The sequence below is a fragment of the Danio rerio genome, chromosome 7 (genome assembly GCF_052040795.2).
Source record: "Danio rerio strain M-AB ecotype USA chromosome 7, GRCz13ab, whole genome shotgun sequence".
NCBI lineage: Eukaryota > Metazoa > Chordata > Actinopteri > Cypriniformes > Danionidae > Danio > Danio rerio.
The window spans coordinates 45,587,376-45,611,512 of record NC_141027.1 but is presented as its reverse complement, the minus strand read 5'-3'; the positions used below and the strand labels follow the sequence as shown (position 1 = coordinate 45,611,512).

Here is a 24,137-nt window from a genome sequence, read left to right as displayed (position 1 = left end):
TGCATCATTTAGGTATAGTAGGGTATCACTTAGTATCACTTAGGTATTAAAATCCTGAATCTCTTCATTAAACTTTGAATTTGGCGTGAACCTGAAGTTGCTGAGACTTTTAATTCATTATGTTTATGTACTTTCAAATGAAATGGAATATTGATTGGGGGTGGGGCATTTTTTTGCACCCTCATAGCAAACTATTGGTAAGGGAGGGCATTGATATGCAGTTGCTATGGAAGCTCTAAGGTTGACATCAACAGAAGGAGCGCTACTCCAAAGGCAGAAGCAATTGGTCAGACTTACATTGAAGATAACCAAAATATTTTCCCCAATGAATTAACTTGCACAGGTTAATTATTCACCTTAATAACAATGTGAGCTAACGAAATAAACATTGTAAATTTTGATTTCTCGCGGACTTTAAACATGCCAAAGCTCCTTTCTCCTTATCACTATAATACATTTTCAGCATCCAGCTGTTAACACTCTCTCTTGTCAGTCCACAGCACTAAACATCAAAGGCACGGACAGACCCGTCCTAAGAGGATTCTATCATGTCTATCTAAAACAGGCCCCGCAAACTAAACAGATGACATCACCTTAGTTGGTGCTCACCAATTTTAGAACAGCGGGACGACACGCATTAATCTCTTCAAAGCTCTGCTCGCTTGTCGCTTCATAACAGTGCGGGCAGGTCATCTTTAGAGAGGGCCGCTGGTGTATACAAAGTGCTTGAGTTTGGAGAGCCATCTCCATAACAAACAGCTGGAGGGTGAGGTATTGAGGAGATACATATGTCCCCCTCGCTCGCCTTCTAACGGGCTCCACTCCTTCTTCGGTGCGTTTCCACACCCCTTCCAGAACCGTTTGCATCATTTGTGGCAGCGCAGTGGAAAATCCCTCCATGGCGAGGGCAGCTGGTTTGTTTTGGCAGATGCAGGCCTCACCGCACTTATCAGCAGTGCCTAAACATGCAGGGTTTTCCTCAAACACTGTATCTCATCGCTGTATAAATCTGACGTCCAAGCCATTTAGATTGTGCTCTCATTTTTGCCTTGTGAATATTGTATAATGAAATGGTTTAATATATGATGTAATGGTTTGCTCTGTCATTCAAACATGTTTTGGTTGTTTTGTTTATGTGTGTTCCCAGGTGAAGTGGAGCGGGAGTCCGGTTGAGTATAGTCTTGAGGGAGAGTTTCCAGAAATGCTCTTCACTATCAACAGAGAAGGGATCATTTACCTGAATGCTCCTCTGGACAGAGAAACACAAGACCAGGTGAAGAAAAAGCAAACTTCAGTCACACTCGTGTAGATTTACATACAGTACTAAAACTTGATTTCACAGTAAAGACTAGATTTAAGTGAAGTATGGGACATTTAAGTCATTTATTTGAATGTGTCTTAGAATAAAAAGCATTATGGGTGTTCATCTTGAGAAAAAAAGGCACTGAATAGTTTTACGAATAACCAGCGCAAGCTAGTTTACATTTAAACAACTCTGAATTTGTATTGTTAGATTTTCTTAACAAATAAATCTAATGTACAAATATATGGATATCTGTTACTTCTTTAAATAATAGCAAAATAGCAATGCTTTTACATTTTATATTGCTATTTTATTATTTTAATAAGGTGTACATTATGAAATCTCTTAGTAAAAACTTTAAACTGATCACACTTGTAGGGCCACTAGTTGTTCTTTCAAAACCTGACATCATGCTTTCATTGTAGTTACACATGCTTTCATTTCAGCTAATCATTGCTTAATAAAACAAGATCATTGTGATTTGTATTGAAAACAGTTGGTTTAATCATTAAAACACAAGAGTGAGATCTTTTTTTTTAACCTAATAATTTTAACAGTCAGTTCATTTAGTAGCAAACAAGCTGGTTTCAAATAACCATCGGTCCTGAATTAATGCTACTGTAAGACTGTATACACAGCCATCACAGCAAGTGTTAGACTTACAGCATGTTCAAACAAACTGACAAAGCTATATATTTTTATTAAATCTTAATACAAAATTATATAACTACTTATCAAGTCATTTACATATGTAAGCAAAAACATGCAGTAATTGTATTTCTTGACTGAAAGCTCTTGCAGCAGTTTGTAATTTACAAAAAATCTGACAACAATCAGATTTTGCCTTCGTTTATATTTATTTCTTTAATCAAGTATTCCGGCTAGGATCTTGAAGCTTTAGCTGAGCCCTCCACGCAAGCCTGTTTTGGCACACAGCACACCAAATCCTGACTACTTCATATAATCTTGTTCACTAGCTCATATAATCCTTAAGTATGATGCAAGTAAGTTACTGTTACAAGTCATGCTTGAGGAGTGTATTAACTAGTGAACTTGGATAAGAGACTTTTTTTCCCTCCTTATTCTCACCAAAATATAAATTCATCACAAATACAATAACAATTATGATGGCCAAGAAAGATGAAAATATGCTGCAAAAAAATAATAATAAAAAAAAAATTTGAGAAGACATCTTTATCAATTTGACAAAAGAGCCTCATGCAAATTCTCGTAACATAGGCAAATGCAGAAATGCACGACAAATACACCAGACAGTATGAAACAGAAATATGCTGGGGGTCATCAAAATGTGTTGTTGTAGATGTGAGAGGTGACATTTTTGCATATTGTTGTTTTAATATTTTTAGGTCTAATAATATGACAAATTAACTCCCCTCTCAGATCTCCAACAACACTTTTTGCGGTTTCTCAACATATTTCTATAGTGGTCTGTGCTTTGTGTTTTTGTATTTGCTTGTGTTGTGAGATTTTGCATGGATGTGTGCTACCAAACTTATAAAGATTTTTTGTTTTTTCAATTTGTCAGTGTTATATATATTATATATATTATAATTATTAAGATTATTATTTATATATGTTTGTTCTTAGCTTGCACCACATTTGAGCTCTCTCAGCCACTGTCGGACAGTTTTACTGTCCAAAATCTGTAAAAATGTGAAGAGTTTTTAATTAAAAATCAACATTTTGCATTTTGTTATACTTTAGAATCTAGTTTAATCCTGTGTTTGAAAGCTGAACTTTCAGTGAGCATTGTTGTTTTCATAATGCAGTAAAAGACCCCAATGCAATTGACATACTGAATTGTTGTTGTTTTTCCCACTTTTAGTTTCACATTGACATAGTGGTGGAGAGGCCAGATGGCAGAGAGATTGCTAAGCCTGTGGAGCTGAGAGTGATGGTGGGCGACGCCAATGACAACAGACCCACTTTTCCACAGATGCAGTACCACACTGTGGTCAAAGAGCTGGCAACTAAAGGTCACACACACACACATTGAAATTCGTAGTTTACGAGGACTCTTTACAGGTCTAATGTATTGTATACAGTAAAATAGTAAAACTTACTACAGTATACCACCCTTACCCCTAAACCCAACCCTGAAAGAAAACTCAGCTAAGTGTGAATAAGACATAAGACTTTAAGTATTATTTTGGTCACACTTAATTTTGATGGTCTGTTTGTTACATTGCATCTACATGTCAACTAATTCTCATTAGATTATAAGTAGACTGTTATATTGGGGTTAGGGTTAGTGTAAGTTGACATGTACTTGCAAAGTTTCTTATAGTCAGTTAATGTCTGTTGAAGGCGCATATCAACAAATATTAAGCAGACAGTCTACTAATACTCAATTGGACCATCAAAATAAAGTGTTACTATTATTTTTTTATGTGCATTGAATTACGAGGACACAAGGCATGTCACCATAAACCAGTTTAGTATAGTAGAATTAGCTCATAGCTCATACTCACTATAAACTGTATATATAATACTGTCTACATATATATAAATAAACTGTATATATATATATATATATATATATATATATATATATATATATATAAACTACATATATATAAAACTGTATATAAAAAAACTATATAATACTGTCACTATAAACATTTCTGTCCTTGTAAACCACCAAAACCAGTATGCACACACAAACACAAAACAATCTTGTACAGATATCTTTATGGGGACTTCCAATAGACATAATGATGCTTATACTGTAAAAAATTATATTCTATTCTCTTATACCTAAACCCTTACTTGAAACATTCTGCATTTTTATATTTTTTAAAATACATTCTGTGTGATTTATTAACCTTTTTTTCCTGACAGGGACCAAACAAATGTACCCACAAGGGTAAAATGTAGAGATATAGTGATACGTGTGGGGATATTTGGTCTTTATACAAAGCACACACCCATACACTAACAGTAGGTTCATGCAGTGGTGTGATCATCTTCTGCTTTCAGGTACAGAGATTCTGACTGTCCAAGCTGCCGATAATGACGATCCGAAAACAGACAACGTGCGTATATTTTATCGTCTGGTTGGCCAGATGCCTGAGACTCCCAGGAACTTGTTCCGTGTGGACCGGGACTCTGGAGTCATCACAGTGCAGGCAGACAGCATGGAGGGAACTGCTCCACAATACACACTCACCATCACGGCAGAGGACGCTAAAGGTCGACACAACACTGATCAATGCAAAACTACTCTACAAAAATCACTGTGTAATTAAAGCAGTGCAATTCCATGCATTTGTGTCTGATTAGTTGGTGATTAAAAACACTTTCTTTTTAAATTTCAGATTGTGATGCTTAAACACCATTGTATATTACAATTAAGAGTAGTTACTGTATGCTGTATTTCAAGAAAATCTTATTTCATTCTTTCTACTTCAAAACGTCATGTTTAATTTAGTGTTAGTTTTTTTGCAGTTTCTTTTTTAAACAGTTTGCTGGAATGAGTTTGTTAAATATGTTGTAAAATTAACAGCATTACTTGCCTTTTTGATGCTATTAATACTGAAAAGTTTACAAGTACATTGTAAATTAACAATTGTAAATTAACTAATAATTATTCATTTAAAGTGCACTTGTAAATTTTACAGTATTACTGGCAATTGTTACAGTTTTACTGACAAAAATATGCCGTAGTTTTAGTTTCAAAGGGCACCTATGATGAAAATCATCTTTTGGGAGCTAATGGACAGAACTGTGTGTAGGTATAGTGTGCCAGTCATATTGGGCTGATAGAAACACAATAAGTCTCTTTTTTTTAATTTATTGACGTTAAAATAGGATCCAAACCCCTCCCATATTGAGACCAAGGCGCAACTGAGCTATCCGATTGACATCATATCAACAGGACAGGACATGCGCAAAGCAACCGGGATTAAAAGATCTGTTGAGCTCGCTGTGATACTCAATCGTCATCAAATGTGATCAAGAATGAGTTTTACAAGTTTAACACGTTTTTAAAACAGTGCATGTTTGCAATAAATTACAGCGATTTACTTCAGTTTTACTTCATCACCACAGATGCATATCAGTACAATTATAAAGGAAGACGCTTCAATCCCGGTTTGTGAAAGTTAAATTAGGTTTATTTTGTACATTAATATAACAGATATCCATACAGCAGTGGATGTTACCGTGTATCCCGTCGCATTTGCCGTGCAAAATCAGTGCGAAGTTAAACGCGTGTGCTGCGTGTGTGTGTGCGTAAACTTTGTAAGGACATTGTGTGTGACTCATCATTGCAGAAAGACTTGAATTAACTCCACAACAAACACATCAAATAATCATTGGGAAAGTTCTTACTGTAGGATTTCTCACAAGCTTTACATGAGATCTGCTTCCTTCATGTCTGTCACTGTGCTGTTTATCTGACGCAGCCGAGGCAGAGATTGAAACACACTCTGACAGGCACATGGGAATGGTGGGCGGTGAGTACAAGCATTAAATGTACAGTCAACAAAAACAGCTACAAAATGCTAAGAGCTGAAAATTACACAGTTCTGAAAGCTATAATAAATAATCTGATGGGTGTTTTGAGCTGAAACTTTACAGACACATTCTGGAGACACAAAAGATTCTCACAAAAATCTTGAAAAGGGGGTAAAATGGGTGCCCTTTAATTGGTAAATTGCAAGTAATACTGTCAAATTTACAGCTATTTTTAACGGTGTACACCATACTTTTATTGTAGTGTATTTATGTAGCAGCTACTATAATGCCTCTTGTGTGTCAGACATCACAATACACCATGCAGGTTCTGATATGCTGCTAGCAAAGTGAGTTCTTGTTGTATGTTTTATATTGTAGCTCTCCTGATGATAATGGCAGTCATTAATGCTGCATTATTGTTGTAAATAGTTGATCAATATCTTCTCTATGTTGTTCTTAGGGTTGAACAGCTCCTGCACTGTCATCGTTAAAGTTTTGGATGAAAACAACAACCCACCGATTTTCTCCCATCTTGAGGTAAGAGCTGTGAGGAAAGTGTGAGTACTACTGCCACAGCCATATCCCCCTGCAGCCCATGACCGGTTACTCACTGAAGCTAAGCAGGGCTGAGTCTTGTCAGTACCTGGATGGGCGACCATGAGAAAACTAGGTGGCTGTTGGAAGTTGTTTTAGTGAGACCAGTAGGGGGCACTTAACCTGCGGTCTGTGTGAGTCCTAATGCCTCAGTAAAGTGAAGGGTACACTATTCTGTCAGTGAGTACCGTCTTTCGGATGAGACATTAAAACTGAAGTCCTGACTCTCTGAGGTCATTAAAAATGCCATGACCTCCCTCATGATTGTGAAGCGCTTTAGGTGTAAGGCCATACACGATAAATGTGCTATATATATATTAATTACATTACAAAACTTTTCCTCTGTTTGATATTATTTTCAGTTTCGTGAATGAGATCAGTAACCTTCTGATACTTTTGATTATGTTGATTATGTTGTTGTTGTCTATCAACCTCTCTCTCTCACACTCTCTCTTTAAGATACTCTATCTCTCTTCTTATCTTTTTTTTTCTTTGACTATGTGTTTATCTTCAAGACTGTGCTCTAGAAAATGTGATTTACAGAGAGAGCGAGAGACGTGATAAAGAGCTTTCAGGGAGAATCCATGCTTTAATCTCGGGCTTATGGGTCTGTAATAATTTGGCTGGCAGTGTTTCTTTTTATAGCATTGTGCACTTCAAATGGCCAGTGTTCACAGCTATAACTGGATGAGAGCAATTAAGACAGTTTATTTCTGCATGTCATCAGTAATGAGCTCAAATCTCCTGATTGAAGTTAAATGCATTTGTACCTTAGTTTCATTGTGATGCGCATATTTAAAAAGCAAAACAACATTTCTAATTGCCAAGTTATGGATTTATTTTATTACATTCAAATTAACTCAAGCCTATCACTGTCAGTTAGCTGTACTGAATTTGTACAGCATGCATATTACAGACTGAACAGTACACATCAGAACAGTTTTTGATGTATGTTTGTTGATTGATTGATTGATTGATCGATTGTTTGGTTGGTAAATTAATTGATTGATTGATTGATTGGTTGGTTGATTTAATTAATTGAATGATCTTAATTAATCTTAATAAATAAAAACAATCTTTAAAAAATTATTTAATGTAATAATCGAGAATTAAGTTTGAATATATATTAGCACGATGTATTAAAATATGTATATGTTAAAATGTATCATATTTATTACATATATTATTATTATTGTTATTATTATTTTAATTCATTTATTTTAATTTAATTTTTATTTATTTATTTATTTATTTTTATTATTTATTTTATTTATTTTGTTTTATAATTTTTTTATTAATTATTTTCTTTTTATTATTTATTTTAGTTTATTTTTATTTAATTTTCTTTTTATTATTATTATAATTTGTATTTATATATTTATATTTATTTATATTTTTTTTATTAGACTTTTAATATTACTTAAAATATTAGTTATCACCTTACAATCTTTAACATTATTTTCAATGTGTGTGTGTGTGTGTGTGTGTGTGTGTGTTTGTGTGTGTGTGTGTATATATATATATATATATATATATATATATATATATATATATATATATATATATATATATATATATATATATATATATATATATATATATATATATATATATATATATATATATATATACGCTGATCTAAAAATACTATATTATATAAACTAAAAATACACACGGCTGTGACATTACTGATTTACCTATTTTTAGCTGAATGTATTTTCCCGAGGTGATGTTCTAAATATGACCACATACTAAATTTGTAGCGTTGTCTATTTATGGTACATGAGCACATTTGCTTATGCAGAACAGCCCTGAGCGCCTATCTGATGTCAACATCTTTGTTCATTGATGCGGCCAAGCTGAATTATAAACAGTGCCCTGACCGCTGACAAAAATGATGAAAAGCGATGAGCAAAAGGAGAGCAGATACAGGATAAGGCAGGCAGTGGCTCCTGGAAAATACCCTGCGTGTTTCCTCCTACGTGTTGTGAATAATACAGGAGATGGACGTACGTGGGTGCAGCAGGAAAGACAGATGAGTTAAAAAGCAGTGCTAGCTTGAATTCAGAAGGTATACCCAGTCTGAAAGAAAAAGGAAGACAGGCTCTGATTCTGGAAACTTCCATGAACATCGCTTGCTGTGCCCATTTCCTTTTCATTATGCATTCCTCAGTGTAGGTGACAGTGAAGTCGCTGTGATGTATTTGAAGCCTCTTTATTTACAGTAACGAACACCATTGTTTTTAAGATACTGCTTACATGCTGTTTTCCTGATTGACATTGTCATTCACACAAACTCTAGTTCCTTTCTTTGTCTTTTTTCTTATTTGAATACGCTATATTTCTTCATTTAAATGTAAAAACGTGGGTTCTAACAAAATATTTTCAGTAACATTAAAAAGCTTGCTTGTAAGTCAGTTGTAACATTAGTCTGCTAAAGATGAACTGACATTAACCCAAACGTTTTTTGTTTGTGTTTTGTTTTTTTGAGTCAATAAAAAATATAATAAAGTTTTTATTTGTGTAAATAAAAAAGAAACCTGATCAGCTTAGTTTTACCTCATTAAAATAAAGTAGCAAAAACATTTCTTCTAATGACTTTTGTCATCTTTTTATTTTATATAATTATTCTTTTTGTAAAGAAAAAAAATGTAAAAGCAATGTGTACTGCTAATATTTTATTGCATGTAAACTGTAATTTTCCAGTATATATATATATATATATATATATATATATATATATATATATATATATATATATATATATATATATATATATATATATATATATATATATTCTATCATAATATATATTCAAAAATACATAGGAACTATGTTAGACTTAATGTTCTCCATCTTCTAATTTTGAAAAAATATATATATTTCTGTTTCTGCAGTACGGCCCATTCCACCTGGCTGAGGACTCGTCGGTGGGAACCACAGTGACTGTTGTGTCTGCATGGGATGCGGATGAGTGGGGTGGAGACAGCTGGCAGGTGGACTACAGGCTTGAATCTGGGAATGAGGAGGAGGTTTTTACCCTACTGAATGACAGGCAGACTAATGAAGCTGCTCTCATCCTTGATAAGGTATTGGCTTGGCCTGACTACAGTCAGTCAATTAAAGTAAGTAGTATGCCAGTAATATTGGCACTCTTGGTAAATATGGGCAAATAAGGCTGTGAAAAATATTACTTGTAGTAGCACGAGAACATGAAGACAAATAAACAAAACTTGATTAACGTATAAACAAAAAGTTGCATTTGAAAAACTGCATGTATCTGCACATAAGATTTTTAGGACAGGATGAATTAAATAGATTCCAGATTTCAGAATAGTTGCCTCTCTGACAAAAATTGTCAGATACTAACAAACCATACAAAAATGGAGATCTTAATTCTTCAGCTTTAAGATGATTTTCCTAAAATTGACCGACTGGTTTTGTGGTCCATGGTTATATATTTAAATGCTGAAGATTAAACAATAGCAACCAATCACCTGTCCCATGTAGTAATCAGCTGTTGTGTCCAGTAGAGTTTCATGAAATTTGGAGTAAGAAATTTAGTTTGGTTTCACAGCGTTCTTTGCTTATATTGTCCAGTAGTGCCAGTATTAGCAGAGGGCATTATATGCAGAGATAAACATCAAACCAAGATTCTTTTCAAAAGTGCTTTATGCAGTATAATTGTTGAGGAGAGGTGAAAGTGGGAAAAGAAAGATTTTATTGAACTGTTTTTTTTTTCTTCACTATTTTAAGTGGGGGGATGCTTAGTTATGCTTCTTGTTTACCAAGTTTTTAATCTGGGATTTAATATTTATGTTCCATCAGAAAAGATCTAAACATGTCCAAGTGAGCCACATTCAGTTTTGTGAAGTGCTTACAGGATGGGACGAACACTGCAGATGCTCATCATCAAATCACTAAAATGTGTGATTGTTCGTGCTCTTGAGTTACTATAATTATCTCAGTGTTTACCTTTGCTGAACAGTTTCATTTATACTTGCTGATATTTTTATAGGCACAGTTAAGTGCATGATGAGGTCGGAGTGTTAAGTTACCACTCAACCCGCACAGAGTTCAAACAGTAACTTTCAAGCAAAACATCTGGAATCAAAGTGGTTTTAAATCATGTATATGTTTAAAAGACAAAAAAGGAGTTTCAAGCACATTAACGAGAGTGTAAATCTTCCTCCGTATATTAAGTTGAAGTCAGAATTATTCGCCCCCCCTTTTATTTATTTATTTATTTTAATAATCCTTAAATTATGTTAAACAGAGCAAGGAAATTTTCACAGTATGTCTGATAATATTTTTTTCTTCTGAGGAGTCTTTTTTTGTTTCATTTTGGCTAGAATAAAAGCAGTTTTTAATTTTTTTAAATAGTTTTAAGTTTTATTATTAGCCCCTTTGAGCCATTTTTTTTTTCGATAGTCAACAGAAAAAAACATTGTTATACAATAACTTGCCTAATTACCCTAACCTGCCTAGTTAACCTAATTAACCTAGTTAAGCTTTTAAATGTCACTTTAAGCTGTATAGAAGTGTCTTGAAAAATATGTAGTCTAATATTATTCACTGTCATCATGGCAAAGATCAAATAAATCAGTTATTAGAAATGAGTTATTAAAACTGTTATGTTTAAAAATGTGTTTAAAAAATCTCTCATTTAACAAAAAAATAAACAAATCGGTGAAAAAATAAACAGGGGGGCTAATAATTCAGGGGGGCTAGGGGCCAATAGTTTAATGCAACAGTCATTAGTGTCATTTGCTCTGTTACATAATTTTAAATGTTGTCTTGTCAAACAAATATGACAACTTTACAAACAACTACATCATAATCTTTTTCTATGTCAGGACAGTTTGACATCATCAAGACAACATAGCTTGTCATAAATCTGTCATAAACATGAGGCCAGTATTACTGTGTCATGAATTGTATAACAGGATTTGTATAGCAAATATTTTCTTGACCTCAACAATTTGAATATGTCATTATTCTTTTCGGCTTAGTCCCTTTATTAATCGGGTTCGCCACAGCGAATGAGCCACAAACTCATCCAGCATGTTTTACACAGCGGATTCCCTTCCAGCTGCAACTCATACACTCTCATTCACACACATACACTATGGACAATTTTAGCTTACCTAATTCATCTATAGCACATGTCTTTGGACTTCTGGGTGAAACTGGAGCACCCGGAGGAAACCCACACAAACACGAGGAGAACATAGAAACTCCACACAGAAATGCTAACTGTCACAGTCGAGGCTCGAATCAGCCACCCTCTTGCTGTGAGGCGATATTGCTACCCACTGCGCCACCATGACGCCCCAAATTTGTCATTAACATGTCAATAAATATTAATGATGCTGTTATAGAATTATTGACAGAATATTTATTTTTTATTTTTTAATGAGACATTTTAATGAAAAATTCATTTTGTTCCTCTGGAAAAAGTGATCTGAAAAATAAACATGACACATTAATTAATAATGACAGTCATGTTTATGACAGATTTATGACAAGTTATGTTGTCTTGGTGAAGTCAAGCTGTCATGACAAAGAAACAGACAGCTTACAATGTATTTATGTCAAGCCATAACAAAGAAATTAAAAAATGTCATTTTGCTGAGTGAATGAAACTTGGGGTGCACTCACAATACACTATCTGAACTGTGCCTGGGTGCGTTTCCCGGTTCATTTGACAACTGTGGGTGCTCCAAATTGGGCCCAGGCGTGGTTCAGTCGGTCGGCCCTGGCCCAGTTGGAAGAGGTGTGCCAGAGTGCAGTTTGGTTGGGCTTGACGCTGTATGCTTGTATTGTGAGCACAAAGAGACGTCACTTTTAAGGGACTATTTCATGTGAGTGTATTAATCATTCTTACTGTCCAATGAACGCAAACTGTCATAGTTTAATAAACATGCAATTCCCTCGCTCCACATCAGCTGCACCTTCAGCAAACCTCCTAATACCTGCAGCACAAGGACTTTTCTGATCATTTATGAGCGTCAAAAGTTGTGAATCTGTTCTGCTAAATATTTTTCTGCGTGTCACTGCATCCCAAACGGCTAAAAATAATACAGAACAATATAACTAAAGCAATGTCCACTTAGCTGAGAGAGGGCGCTTCTCTTCCTGTTAAACTGAACAGTCGCATCATCGATGACATAGGCGTGCTCTGGCTCTGAAGTAAAATGCAATGTGAGTGCAGGCCGTCGAGGGAGAGGGGAGGGGGGACAACCATGCTTTGGCATGGTTCAAGGCAACTGTTCCTGTGTGAGTACACACTCACTGATAGTTGTCATAAGCATGCATAAAGTCTCCTTACTATTCATGATATCTTATTAATACAACCTGTTTGAAACATTGAAATAGTCACTTTTCTTTCATATGCTTTTTGTGTAAATCACATTTAATTTGATACAACAACACAATGGGACTGGTCTTATCTTTAACCCATATACTGTTCAAGTGAAAGAAAGGAATTTGCACTTGTTTGAATCACAAATGCATTCAGGCCTAGTTATTTCCTTGCAAATGTCGCTTTTTTTGCTCTAACACATTGTCATATGTTTATTTTAAGTTAAGCCAAGTGTTATAAATATTCTTTGAGGCTATTTTATAAAAACAAAGTTACGTCATTCTTTAACAGGCGGCATCAGGCTAGGGCTCAAGGCCTGATCCTCACCGTGACCTACATTCCCTTCAGGTGATGCAGTTGTTCCACCGCAGGATCAGCACAAGGGCATGATTAGTGTCAATGATTCCCCTGACTCTGTGCACCCTTTATGTCACAAGCAACCAGCTTGATTCATTTCTGACATCTTTTATTCATGTTCTAGTAGCTTTTCTTCACACTGCAAGCTGTGAGGTGATGACATTTCAACAGAGGGGGAAATCTGATATCTACCAATAATATCTTGCAAATGAGACATTTGATTTCCATTGTGTTTATCTGTGTTCTTGTTTACTCTGCAAATCTCTCTTGGTTGTTGTTCCGGATTAAGCAATTGAATTGTATTCTTAATTAGAAGGCACTAATTACAGTATGTCACGTTTGCAGCCTAGACAATCAATGCTGGAGACCATATGCGATCCATATTTCTTAAATAGAAAGCCTGTTTTGGGGTAAACAAGAGTTAGATACACAATTTCCTGTTGCCCTGAAAACTTTTAAAGCAATGGGTCGATGTTTTCACAAATAAATTTGGGAGGTAAAAAGTCTGTTTGTTTTTATACAGTGATTGGCTGAGGATTTGAGAATGGCTCATTTTTGTCCATCATGACAGGTGTACTGCACACACTTATGAATGTTTAGGAAAGGAAACTCTAAATTTTATGAGGAGCATTGTGTAACACTTTTAGAAATCCATTGCAGAGAGCAGCAGAGAGTATGCGATGGCTCAAAAAAAGGGAAGATAACAAGAACTGGCATATGTTAAATGTAAACTTAATCATAAACAAACGTATGCAAAGCCCTCAATGCATTACTGGTTCATTAACATACAAAAAACTTTTTCAGACCTGATTCTTGCTCCTCTTTTTCTGTTATCACTCCTAAAGTGAAAGGGAAGCAGTCAGTCAAGCTTACATTACGATTTCCACTTTAATAATAAAAAAGATAGGTCAAACCAGATTAATGTATCCTTTCTGGAGTAAATGGCATGCTTTTCTATAGATTTATAAAATAGGGTGCCACCGTCTTAGAATATCGACATATCTTTAATCATGGTTGGTTCCATTATCTAGGTTGAACAGATACAGTAGAAGTAATGGACTGACCATGGAGTCTGAGAAAACAAATTTAACCTGATGCGTGGAATCACTGATGCAGTTCTCTGAACACCAAATAAATACAACAAAACAAACTAACACTGTCTATTATTTGTAATTGAATATGTAGCTAATATACAAAAATTTAGGATATGGACATATCTGGTGGACAGCGAGGTGGCGCAGTGGGTAGTGCTGTCGCCTCACAGCATGAAGGTCACTGGTTCGAGCCTCAGCTGGGTCAGTTGCCATTTCTGTGTGGAGTTTGAATGTTCTCAACGTGTTGGCGTGGTTTTCCTCCGGATGCTCCGGTTTCCCCTCCAAAAACATGCGCTATTGTCTAATTGGGTAAGCTAAATTGTCCGTAGTGTATGTATGTGAATAAGAGTGTATGGGTGTTTCCCAGTGATGGGTTGCAGCTGGAAGGGCATCATCTGCGTAGAACACATGCTGGATAAATTGATGGTTCATTCCGCTGTGGAATAAAAGAACTAAGCTGAAATGAAAATGAATGAATGAGATATCTGGTCAGTTTGCTCAGTAACTCACTTGGTACCATCTTGTACTTGTGATGCCCCAGGTGAAAAAAAATATATAATTAAATGCAAGTAAAATACACTTAAATACCCGCAAATACATTTTTAGTACATTGTTATTTTTTGTGTTAAATGCAAGTTTGATGGTTTTACACTATAAATATACTAAAGTATGTTTATACTTCAGTAGGACTTTAGTACACTTGACAAAAGTATACTAAATACCAGTAATACTTAAATACATTTTTAGTACTACAATAAAGTACACTACAGAAAAAAAAAACATCCAAAAGAGTTTTATTAGTGTGTTTTTCTAAAGTGTGCTTTAAATGCTTTAAACATTAGTTGATTTTTAGTACACTGTTTACATACTAATCCTAAGTTTAAAATAAGTTAATATATAAAAAATCTATTAGTAATGTATTGTAGTGGAAGTACATTTTCACCCAAAAGTTGTATTTAAGTACACTTAATGTGAATGCAATATTATCACTAACACTTAAATTGATTTTGAGTGTGGTAATTTTAAGTTTATATTAAATTGACTATATTAAAAATCCATTGCTAATGTTTTGTAGTAGAGGTACATTTTCCCAAAAGTTGTACTTAAGTACACTTAATGTGAATGCACTATTATCACTTACACTTAAATTGATTTTGAGTGTGGTAATCTTACCAAAACATTATTGCCTTGAAGTATGTGTGTGTTGTAGGTCAAGGAATGATCAGGAAAGCCAAGAAAGGGCATGCAGAAGGGATGATATGTTTGAGTATCTAGTGTAGTCAATAATATGATAATCTAAGGAAACATATGTTTTACATTGCATACTCTAAAATTGTTTTTGACTGTTTATCCTTCTTGTTCACTCTGTTAGCATAAATATAACTGTATTCTGAATGTAAGGAAGGATTATACTTTAAATTAGTCATAAATGTATTTAAATGTTTAAAATTAGGGTTCAAGTGTATTTCTAGTTGTAACTAAATATATATTTTTTAAGATACAGATATAGTATGTTAAAAACACATTTTAGTTCAATTTCATGGTGTCTCAAAATAGCACAGTTGAGTACACTTAGATGGTATTAACTTTATCTTAACATATACTTAATACTATCTTTTAGAACATTAAGTACAAAATTAGTGTGTGAAAATAGAGCACTTTTAGTACATTACTAAAAAAAGTATAATTAGTGTACTTAAAGTGTATTTCAGCACACTGCTTTCACATTTTGTATATTCTTTTGATATATTACTATTATGCTTTAAGCTATTCTTAAATATACTTCTAAATGTTTAAAAGTAGGGTTCAAGTGTATTTCTAGTTCTAATTAAATATATATTTTTAAATGCAGATATAGTATGTTAAAAGCACATTTTAGTTCAATTTCAGGGTGTCTCAAAATAGCACAGTTGAGTACACTTAGATGGTATTAAGTTTATCTTAACATATACTTAATACTATCTTTTAGTACATTAAGTACAAAATTAGTGTGCGAAAATAGAGCACTTTTAGTACTGAAAAGTGTACTAAGTATACTTAAATAAAGTGCATTTTAGTGTACTTTTTTCTTTCTTTTTTTACCTGGGGCAGAACACTGCTTCCCTAAACACAATCAGTAGTGTTTTCAGAAGCGAGTGTGAGAGAAATATGCACTACGTACACCTCGTTTTACCTTATTTTTTCATTTATATTCTCTGTTTAGGGGAAATGTGCTTCAGGTTTAGGTCAGTGGTTCGCTGGTCTTGATGATCTGTATGATGACCTGGATGTGTACAAGAAGGACATATATCTGAAACATTCAACAAAAAATGTATAAAAAGTAACATTTCAGATTCACTAATGGAAAAAATATATATATAGGAAGTACCCTCAATTGTCATTTGCAACAAAACGTACTCAGAGCAATGTATTTTATTCATTCATTTATTCATTCATTTCTGGCTTTATTTTTTTAACTATTTATTCATTATTACTTTTATTAATATGGGGTCGCCACAGCGGGATGAACCACCAAATTATATTCATATTGTGATAAAGTCGCATTAACTGTCACCGTTGGGAAAGCAGCACTGGCAGTTACACACACACACATTCTCACGCACACACTTGCAAACACACACAGACAGACAGACGCGCTGACAACCAGACATACTCACAGACCCACTTACCTCATTCATTTATCATATTGTTCCTCCCTGCCGCGATCTCGATAGCACATGGACATATTTCATAAATCCACTCTCCGCAATTCATAAGTCATTCATAGGCATTTTATACAACTCCACTTCTGTTGTCTTTTCCGCTCGGTGTTTGTCTGTGTAGAGGTAGTCAGGCTTCCGGTCGCGATCGGTCAAACCGAGCAAATTCGAAATGCCGGTATAAGAATGCGTGGGATTGTGTGCGCATGCACACTGCGATCGGAAGCTGACGAAACCATTATGTTTGTGAATAGGTGTTTTTTTGTTTATGAAGTGTGTATTATGTGTTTATTTATATTTGGAAAGTTTATATTTTGTTTTCAATTATATATTAGGGATTGATTGTCTTTATGTGTTCAATGTGAGGTGTGGATTGAATGTTAAGTTTTTTAATGTTTGTGTATTTGTCAAATTTAATGCTTACCTTTGAATGGCATAGTCCACAAACGGGCGGGAGTTTAGGCTATATAACTCAGAGCCAAACTCTCATACAACGCTTGATTACCAAATCAATGCAAGAGTGCTACTGTGGTGAGAATATCTCGTGGATACTTGTTATTATTACTTGGGTGGGCCGCCCAGGTATTAAGTGACACTTTTTATTTCTTTTCTTTTTTTTTTAACTATTAATAACATCTTTTTACACTTTTTGTATCCTCTCAAAATAACAAACATCCACAATGAATTATGTAGTAGAAAATCTTCTCTCATTCACCAGTTTCGTTCTGTGCCTGGGAGACCTGTCAACAATCGTGCAGTTTCACATGCTCCTTAGACCCGCAGAGACGTGCATTTTTGGGACTTAAAAACTTATACGGTTCGGGTTTCAAAATCTTCTAAAACGGTAGTTCTCAAACATTTTTCTTCAAGTACCACCTTAGAAAAAAATTGTCTCTCCAAGTATAACCAAAATGAGCAGTATTGAAATACAGTAGCAAAGAAGGCCCAGTAAAGCAGCTACAACTCTGCACAGTTAAAAAACCTGACAGATTACCTCAGAAATTTAGGCTATATATCACATATGGCATATTATATACATCATTTTTAATCCATTTTGAAATAATTGTAGCATGTACATGACATATTTCATTCCTCCGTGTACCATTAGAAGGAAGCCTGCGTACCACTAATGGTACATGTACAGTACCACAGTTTGACAACCACTGTTCTAAAATGTCCGGAATTCAACGTTTGCTTTCGCTTTCTAAAGCTTGTATGAATGTTTGCATTACTCTTTTATGAAAGACTACTTTCTGCCTGGTTTCACAGCTGACAGCGCACAAACAGCTGTGATACAGAGAGAAAAAAGTTAATAATAATCAATTAATTATTCTAAACGACTCAGAAAAACTTTACTATACACTGTCAGTAAAAGGTATATTTGTACCTGAAGGGTCCAAAATAGTACCTCAAAGGTACTTTTTTAGGTACATTTGGGCTCTAATATATACCTTTGAGGTTCTACTGTGGACTCTTTGGGTACAAATATGTGTATTTTGAAAAGGTACTGCACAAATGACAGCTTCTGTACCTTCATTGTTGAGTGTACATTCGAAGAGGACAAAATGAAATCTAAACTGGCTGCAAAATATATGTACACCAATAGTAATGGTTAATCTACGCATTTGCCTTAAAAATCTACTTGTTTTGATCTTACAATTATGATAATTTTTTAGAGATATTGTCTGATTTTATTCCTTTTTCTGTCATTTATTTCTAATTTGCTAATTATTTTATTGCTTTGATGATGTTGATATATTATATAGGCTATTTTATAGACATCTCTAAAACGCTTTGGCATTCAAGTTTGCTTTGAAATTGAAAGAGAGAAAGAAGTGGATTTTCCCTGTCAGTATAGGTGCACATTGCTCCTGAATAGCATAAATCTACTTCTTTAAGTCTTTTTTACTTTAAGCCATTAAAAAGAACCATTATAATAACATGTCATAATAAATACAATAATTATTAAAAATAAAATTATGTTTTGTTTTGTTGCATATAGTTTACTATTTATGTGATGTGGGTAAATGGTGTTTTAATCCAGCTACCACCACAAGTATACTTCAAACCTGTAGGAAGCACTGCATTTGTACCATCACAATTTACATGATCATTTGTTTTCCGTCTTAGTAGATTTTCATTGTTGTTGTGGTTGCTGATGATTTTTTTCTCAAGCATCATTAATGTTGAATAGTTGACAGTTAAGTTAAATAGGAAATATAAATGAAAAGAAATGGACTGTTGTGGACAGAGTGTTTTGACATGATGAGTAATGACATGTCATCTTGACCCTGTCCCAGATCCACATTTAAACTCATTCTGTTACCTTTCTTATATCCATGTTTTCCTGGAAGACAGCCCAATGTGTGACTTATAGTCAGAATGACATCAGCAAAGATGTACGCATCCAAAGATATATCTTCAGTATAATGAACGACATCAGAGCGCATAATGGGTCACTCAGAATATGATTTGAACTATTTTTACCTTTAGAAATGCAGGTTGACACGTTGTGATGACTAGCGAGAGACACAATCATACAGTGTGATTTTGTCCTTGACTACAGTGTGCTGGAACAGATTATTGAGAGAACTGCCTGTGAAAGTCAGATCATTGCTCTTTGTTCTTTTGTTATGCATTTTGGGAGTCAAAAAAGAGGCTTTATTTTCATTAGAAACAGCCCTTCATGGATAAGAAAAAAACAGAACTGTATTAACAGTGTGTCCATTGGTTTCTTGTGTTGTAGGTGCTGGACTTTGAGCGTGAGAATGAGTATATACTGGTGCTCAGCGCTCAGAACCCTGTCGCTCTGGTGCGGGGCAGATACGGACCTGCATCCACCGCCACTGTCACCATTTTCATTGATGACATCAACGAAGGTCCTGTTTTGTCCCAAAGCCACTATGAGGTCACTGTCAGAGAAGGGGAGGAGCCAGGACGAGTTATTGCCACAATCAGAGGATATGACCCTGACTCTCATCCAATCAGGTAAGCTGATATTTAATTCTTTGAATTACTAGTAAATATGCAGTTGCCACCCAACACAGTTCAAACAGCATTTGTACATTATGTTTACCATTCGGCAAAAGTTTGATTGACCGATTATCTGACCAGTCATAATGCTGATGTAATAGGCTCCCAATTGCTGTCTGCCATTTTGTGCATTAAAATAATCCTGAAGTGGATTAAGTAGATTAACATAGGTGAATTTAAACATGCCTGCACGAGACTTATGATGTAGACAACAGGTTACCGGACAAGTAATAGGGAGTGGTAACAGGCTAATTGAGGGGGGATGTGGAGGAATGGCATCTCCATAATGGAAAAAATAACATAAAGCATCCCCCTTTGTAAAACCACCATCCCCCCCTTACTATCCCCTTCAGATTAACAAGAGTGTGTATAATGTAAAACTTGTAATGCAAATTAAATATTAAAATTCTCTATTTATGGTAATTTATGACTTTAGAGCTCAATATCTTAATAAGGCACAAGCGCAATACAGTGCATTACATCATTGTCACGCACAAGCGCAATACAGTGCATTACATCATTTCGTGCAATTTTCAAAATGTCCAAGAGAGCAGTTCAGACAAAACTTTTTAAATTCTTTTTAAATTCTTTTATAAAAAGAGAACAGAGGTATGATATTCAGTGGTTTAATATTATATATGTATGCTGTGCCTGCCATGCATAACTGTATTTCAGAACAGTTTAGGCGGCTTGGCGTGGATGTAACTTAAGCTATTCTATTTTCACTATAAAACACAGTTAACAGGGCTTGCTTACAGTTACTTTATAGCGACTGAAGCTTCTAACACCGCAAATATCTAAGTTACAGCAGATTCTAGGTTCCCCGTTTCTAAAATGAACCGCTATTATTATCCCTAAAATCAAAACACAAACGATGATGCATTTTTATAATCACTGTTGTCTAAATGTTGCTCTGTTTGGAAGATGCTTCTAAACAGCTCAAACCAAGTGTGCCGCAAGCCTACGTTTGAGTGAAGGTTTCGGCCGTTAGATCGCCCCCTGGGGGCTGGCTGCAGTACAAGTCATAAAGCCCGCCTCCTCCGTGTTAATGAAGGAGACTTGAGCCCAAATAAAAAAAAATATTACACTTGCAATAAAATGTCCCGAAAGATAGTTCTGGTCGATTAAGGCACTGGTTATTGGGCTGAAATAGGTGCAGATCTTCATTTTTGTAAACAGTTTGTTTTTAGCAGTAATTTAATGCTGGGCGTGTCATCGTGATTGACAGCTGTGATTGACAGTTTCTCAAAGCGCGGCGTCTGAGCTTCGGCAGGAGACTGAAGTAGACTGAAATGTTATTATTCGATTTCTGTGTTATTTTACCATGACAAAATGAGTTCAGCAGTAAACTATAGTTTCTGACATACATGATCCTGGTGGAACACTGTTTATTCGCTAAGTTCAGGGCTTTTTTCGGGCTTTATTAGTTTGCTGATACACGCCTAGCCACCCAGATAGCAAAACACAGTTCCGGCTAGATTCTCGCCTGCCGGAGACTTATCTCTTAGTGCTCAGACTGACTAATGTTACCTCTGCTGGACCTACTCCGGATGCCTGGACTCACTACCCAATTCCAGCCCGAGTCAATCGAGCCAGATGCGGCGGCCGAGCGAGCAGGCGCTGCCGCATGCGAGCCGGAATCAGCCCGCGACGCCGCGAGTAAGTTATGCGCTGCGGCCTGGAGCTGGCGCGATTGAATATATAAAACCCTCATATTTGTTAACGTTATTACATCCATTTGTGTTGATATGACAGCAAACGCATGCTGAGAAGTTCGGGGGGCGTAGTTGATTTTACATAAAGCGTTTGATTGGAAGCTCAACTCTGCTCATTTTGGCGGCTCCTCCTCTGGCTCCATCAGACAATCCTTCTGCGCATGTCTGGCTCCAATTTCAGCAGTCTTTTGCGACAGTTTGTGCCCGTCAAGCAGGCGTTTTGCCCTCAAGGCGTTCAATGGGAAAAAGGGCTGTCGCGTCGTCCATATTTTTTACAGTCATTGGCTCAAACGCTGTACATCTCTGTTTTGTTTATGAATGAATCTTGAGCTTTGATATGAGACAATGATTCAGTCGTCCATTCAGAAAGACATTTGTGAATGAATCAGCTGTTCATACAACTTAATTAAATGAATCATTCAGTGACGGAGACTTGACTTCATATACTGGCGGTCTTAGTTTTGAAATAAATATATCTAAATGCTAACCTTGTTTTTTTTTTGTCATCTTTGTTGTGTCAAGAAAATCTACAAAGATGGCAGAAAGTACATCACTTGTTTTATTTATTTTACAAAAGCTGTTTTTTCCCCAATATATACAGTTGAAGTCAGAATTATTAGCCCCCCTTATATATTTTTTTTTCTTTTTTTTTTTTAATATTTCCCAAATGACGTTTACCAAAGCAAGGAAATTTTCACAGTATGTCTGATAATATTTTTATCTTCTGGAGAAAATCTTATTTGTTTTATTTTGGCTAGTAATGTCACTTTAAGCTGTATAGAAGTTTCTTGAAAAATATCTTAAAATAGTATGTACTTGCATCATGGCATAGATAAAATAAATCAGTTATTTTAAATGAGTTATTAAAACTATTATGTTTAGAAATGTGTTGAGAAAGCTGTACAAAAAAAGTAGACAACTTTAAACGATGTTTTACTGTTGTCTGTACAACAGAAATTGTGTTTTGATTTTAAGTCGAGCACAGTAAAGATATCATACCGTACAGACAGTAATTTGTGAGCTATAAAGCTCTACTTATGTCACTTATTGTAGATGTCTGAGAAATTACCAGTTTTTCTCTTCAGTCTCATTTTTCTTGTGATGTTGTAGTTCAGTTTTACCATGAAATTTGTTGGCTATAACTTTGCTCTTTATTTTGTTTACTACTTTTATGTCCTGAATGTATCATTTTAATGCATATTGCAGACCTGTTTCTTTGATTGTCTGAAATAATCTTTTATTTCAGAAAAGTTTTTTTTTTTTTTTTGAAGATATTACTCAAAAATTATTTTTCCATTGTGTGGGCAAATTTACAAGGAAATATCAAGTACTTTCCAGTTGGTTTCACAATCCATTTGCTTTCCAAATATACCAATATTAAAATTGTAACCGTCTTTGCAATGTGCCGTATAAACACCAACAATACTTACAATATCATAATGCAAACCCTGCAGAAAAGTGAGAGAAAATAGATGACAATACAAGAGCTTGTTGTCTGTAGGCTGTTAGGAGAAGCTTGGATGGAAACTGGTAATTTATTTCACCACACAGGATCAGATAAATAAAGGGTTAAGGAAAGCATATACGTTTTATTGCTATATTTTACAGACAATATATTTAGACGGAAAAGGTTTAAATTTGACCTTTAATCACCATGCAGTATATGTATGCGGGTATAGTTGAAGTCAAAATTATTGAAAATGTATGCCAAAAGAACGAAATATATGACCCAAAGGTAGGATATAAATAATAAATAAAAGTGGCCCCAATACTGACCCTTGAGGAACACCATGAAGGACTGAAACAGGATCGGAGCGTCTATTCTTTATCTGCACAAACTGTTTTCTGTCACTTAAATAGGAAGAGAACCAGCAAAGTGCGTTGTCAGCTATTCCTATAGAAGCCAGTCGTTCCAATAATAGTGAATGACTAATAGTATCGAAAGCTGCAGTAATATCTAAAAGAATAAGTATGGACAGGTAACCAGAATCAGCAGCTAAAAGAAGATCATTTACAACCTTAGTGAGGGCTGTTTCTGTGCTGTGTTTAGGGCGAAACCCAGATTGAAAGTGCTCATAGATGTTATTAGTAAGCAGATGTGAGTGAAGTTGAGCTGCTACTGTTCTTTCCAGTATTTTTGAAACAAACCGAAGGTTGGCAATTGGCCTAAAATTGTTTAGGTCATTAGTATCAGCCCCAGTCTTTTTGAGTATTGGAGTGAGAGAGGCCATTTTTAAAGATGAAGGAACAGTAGCAGTTGATAGTGAAGAACACACTATAGATGTAATAAAAGAGGATAGTGAATTAATGCAAGACTTAACTAAAACAGTAGGTAGGGGATCAAGTGAGCAGGTAGAGGTCTTAGACTTCATGATCTCCCTAGTAATAAAATCAACTGAGGGCAGTTCAAAATTAGAGAGAATACTTAGTGACCCGCTAATATGGCTATAATCATACTGATAATTGGGAGCAATTATCAGTATGATTATTTGCTCTGTT

The 24,137-nt window shown here is 35.0% G+C and overlaps 1 protein-coding gene and 1 long non-coding RNA gene across 2 annotated transcripts in view; one reads left to right on the top strand and one right to left on the bottom strand.

Moving 5' to 3' along the window:
* The window catches only part of cdh16 (cadherin 16, KSP-cadherin), a 90,915-nt gene that overhangs the window by 36,037 nt on the left and 30,741 nt on the right, over positions 1-24,137 (top strand). The window contains exons 8-13 of the mRNA XM_087261644.1: positions 1,148-1,273; positions 3,150-3,300; positions 4,304-4,516; positions 6,243-6,319; positions 9,274-9,465; positions 19,637-19,878. Coding sequence (XP_087117770.1) covers positions 1,148-1,273; positions 3,150-3,300; positions 4,304-4,516; positions 6,243-6,319; positions 9,274-9,465; positions 19,637-19,878 — 1,001 coding nt within the window. The remainder of the gene's footprint in view (positions 1-1,147; positions 1,274-3,149; positions 3,301-4,303; positions 4,517-6,242; positions 6,320-9,273; positions 9,466-19,636; positions 19,879-24,137) is intronic.
* On the bottom strand, positions 12,759-17,063 carry LOC108190803 (uncharacterized). The gene is given in 3 exon segments (NR_170232.1): positions 12,759-14,627; positions 16,365-16,484; positions 16,978-17,063. It is a non-coding gene; the product is annotated as an uncharacterized LOC108190803 (long non-coding RNA).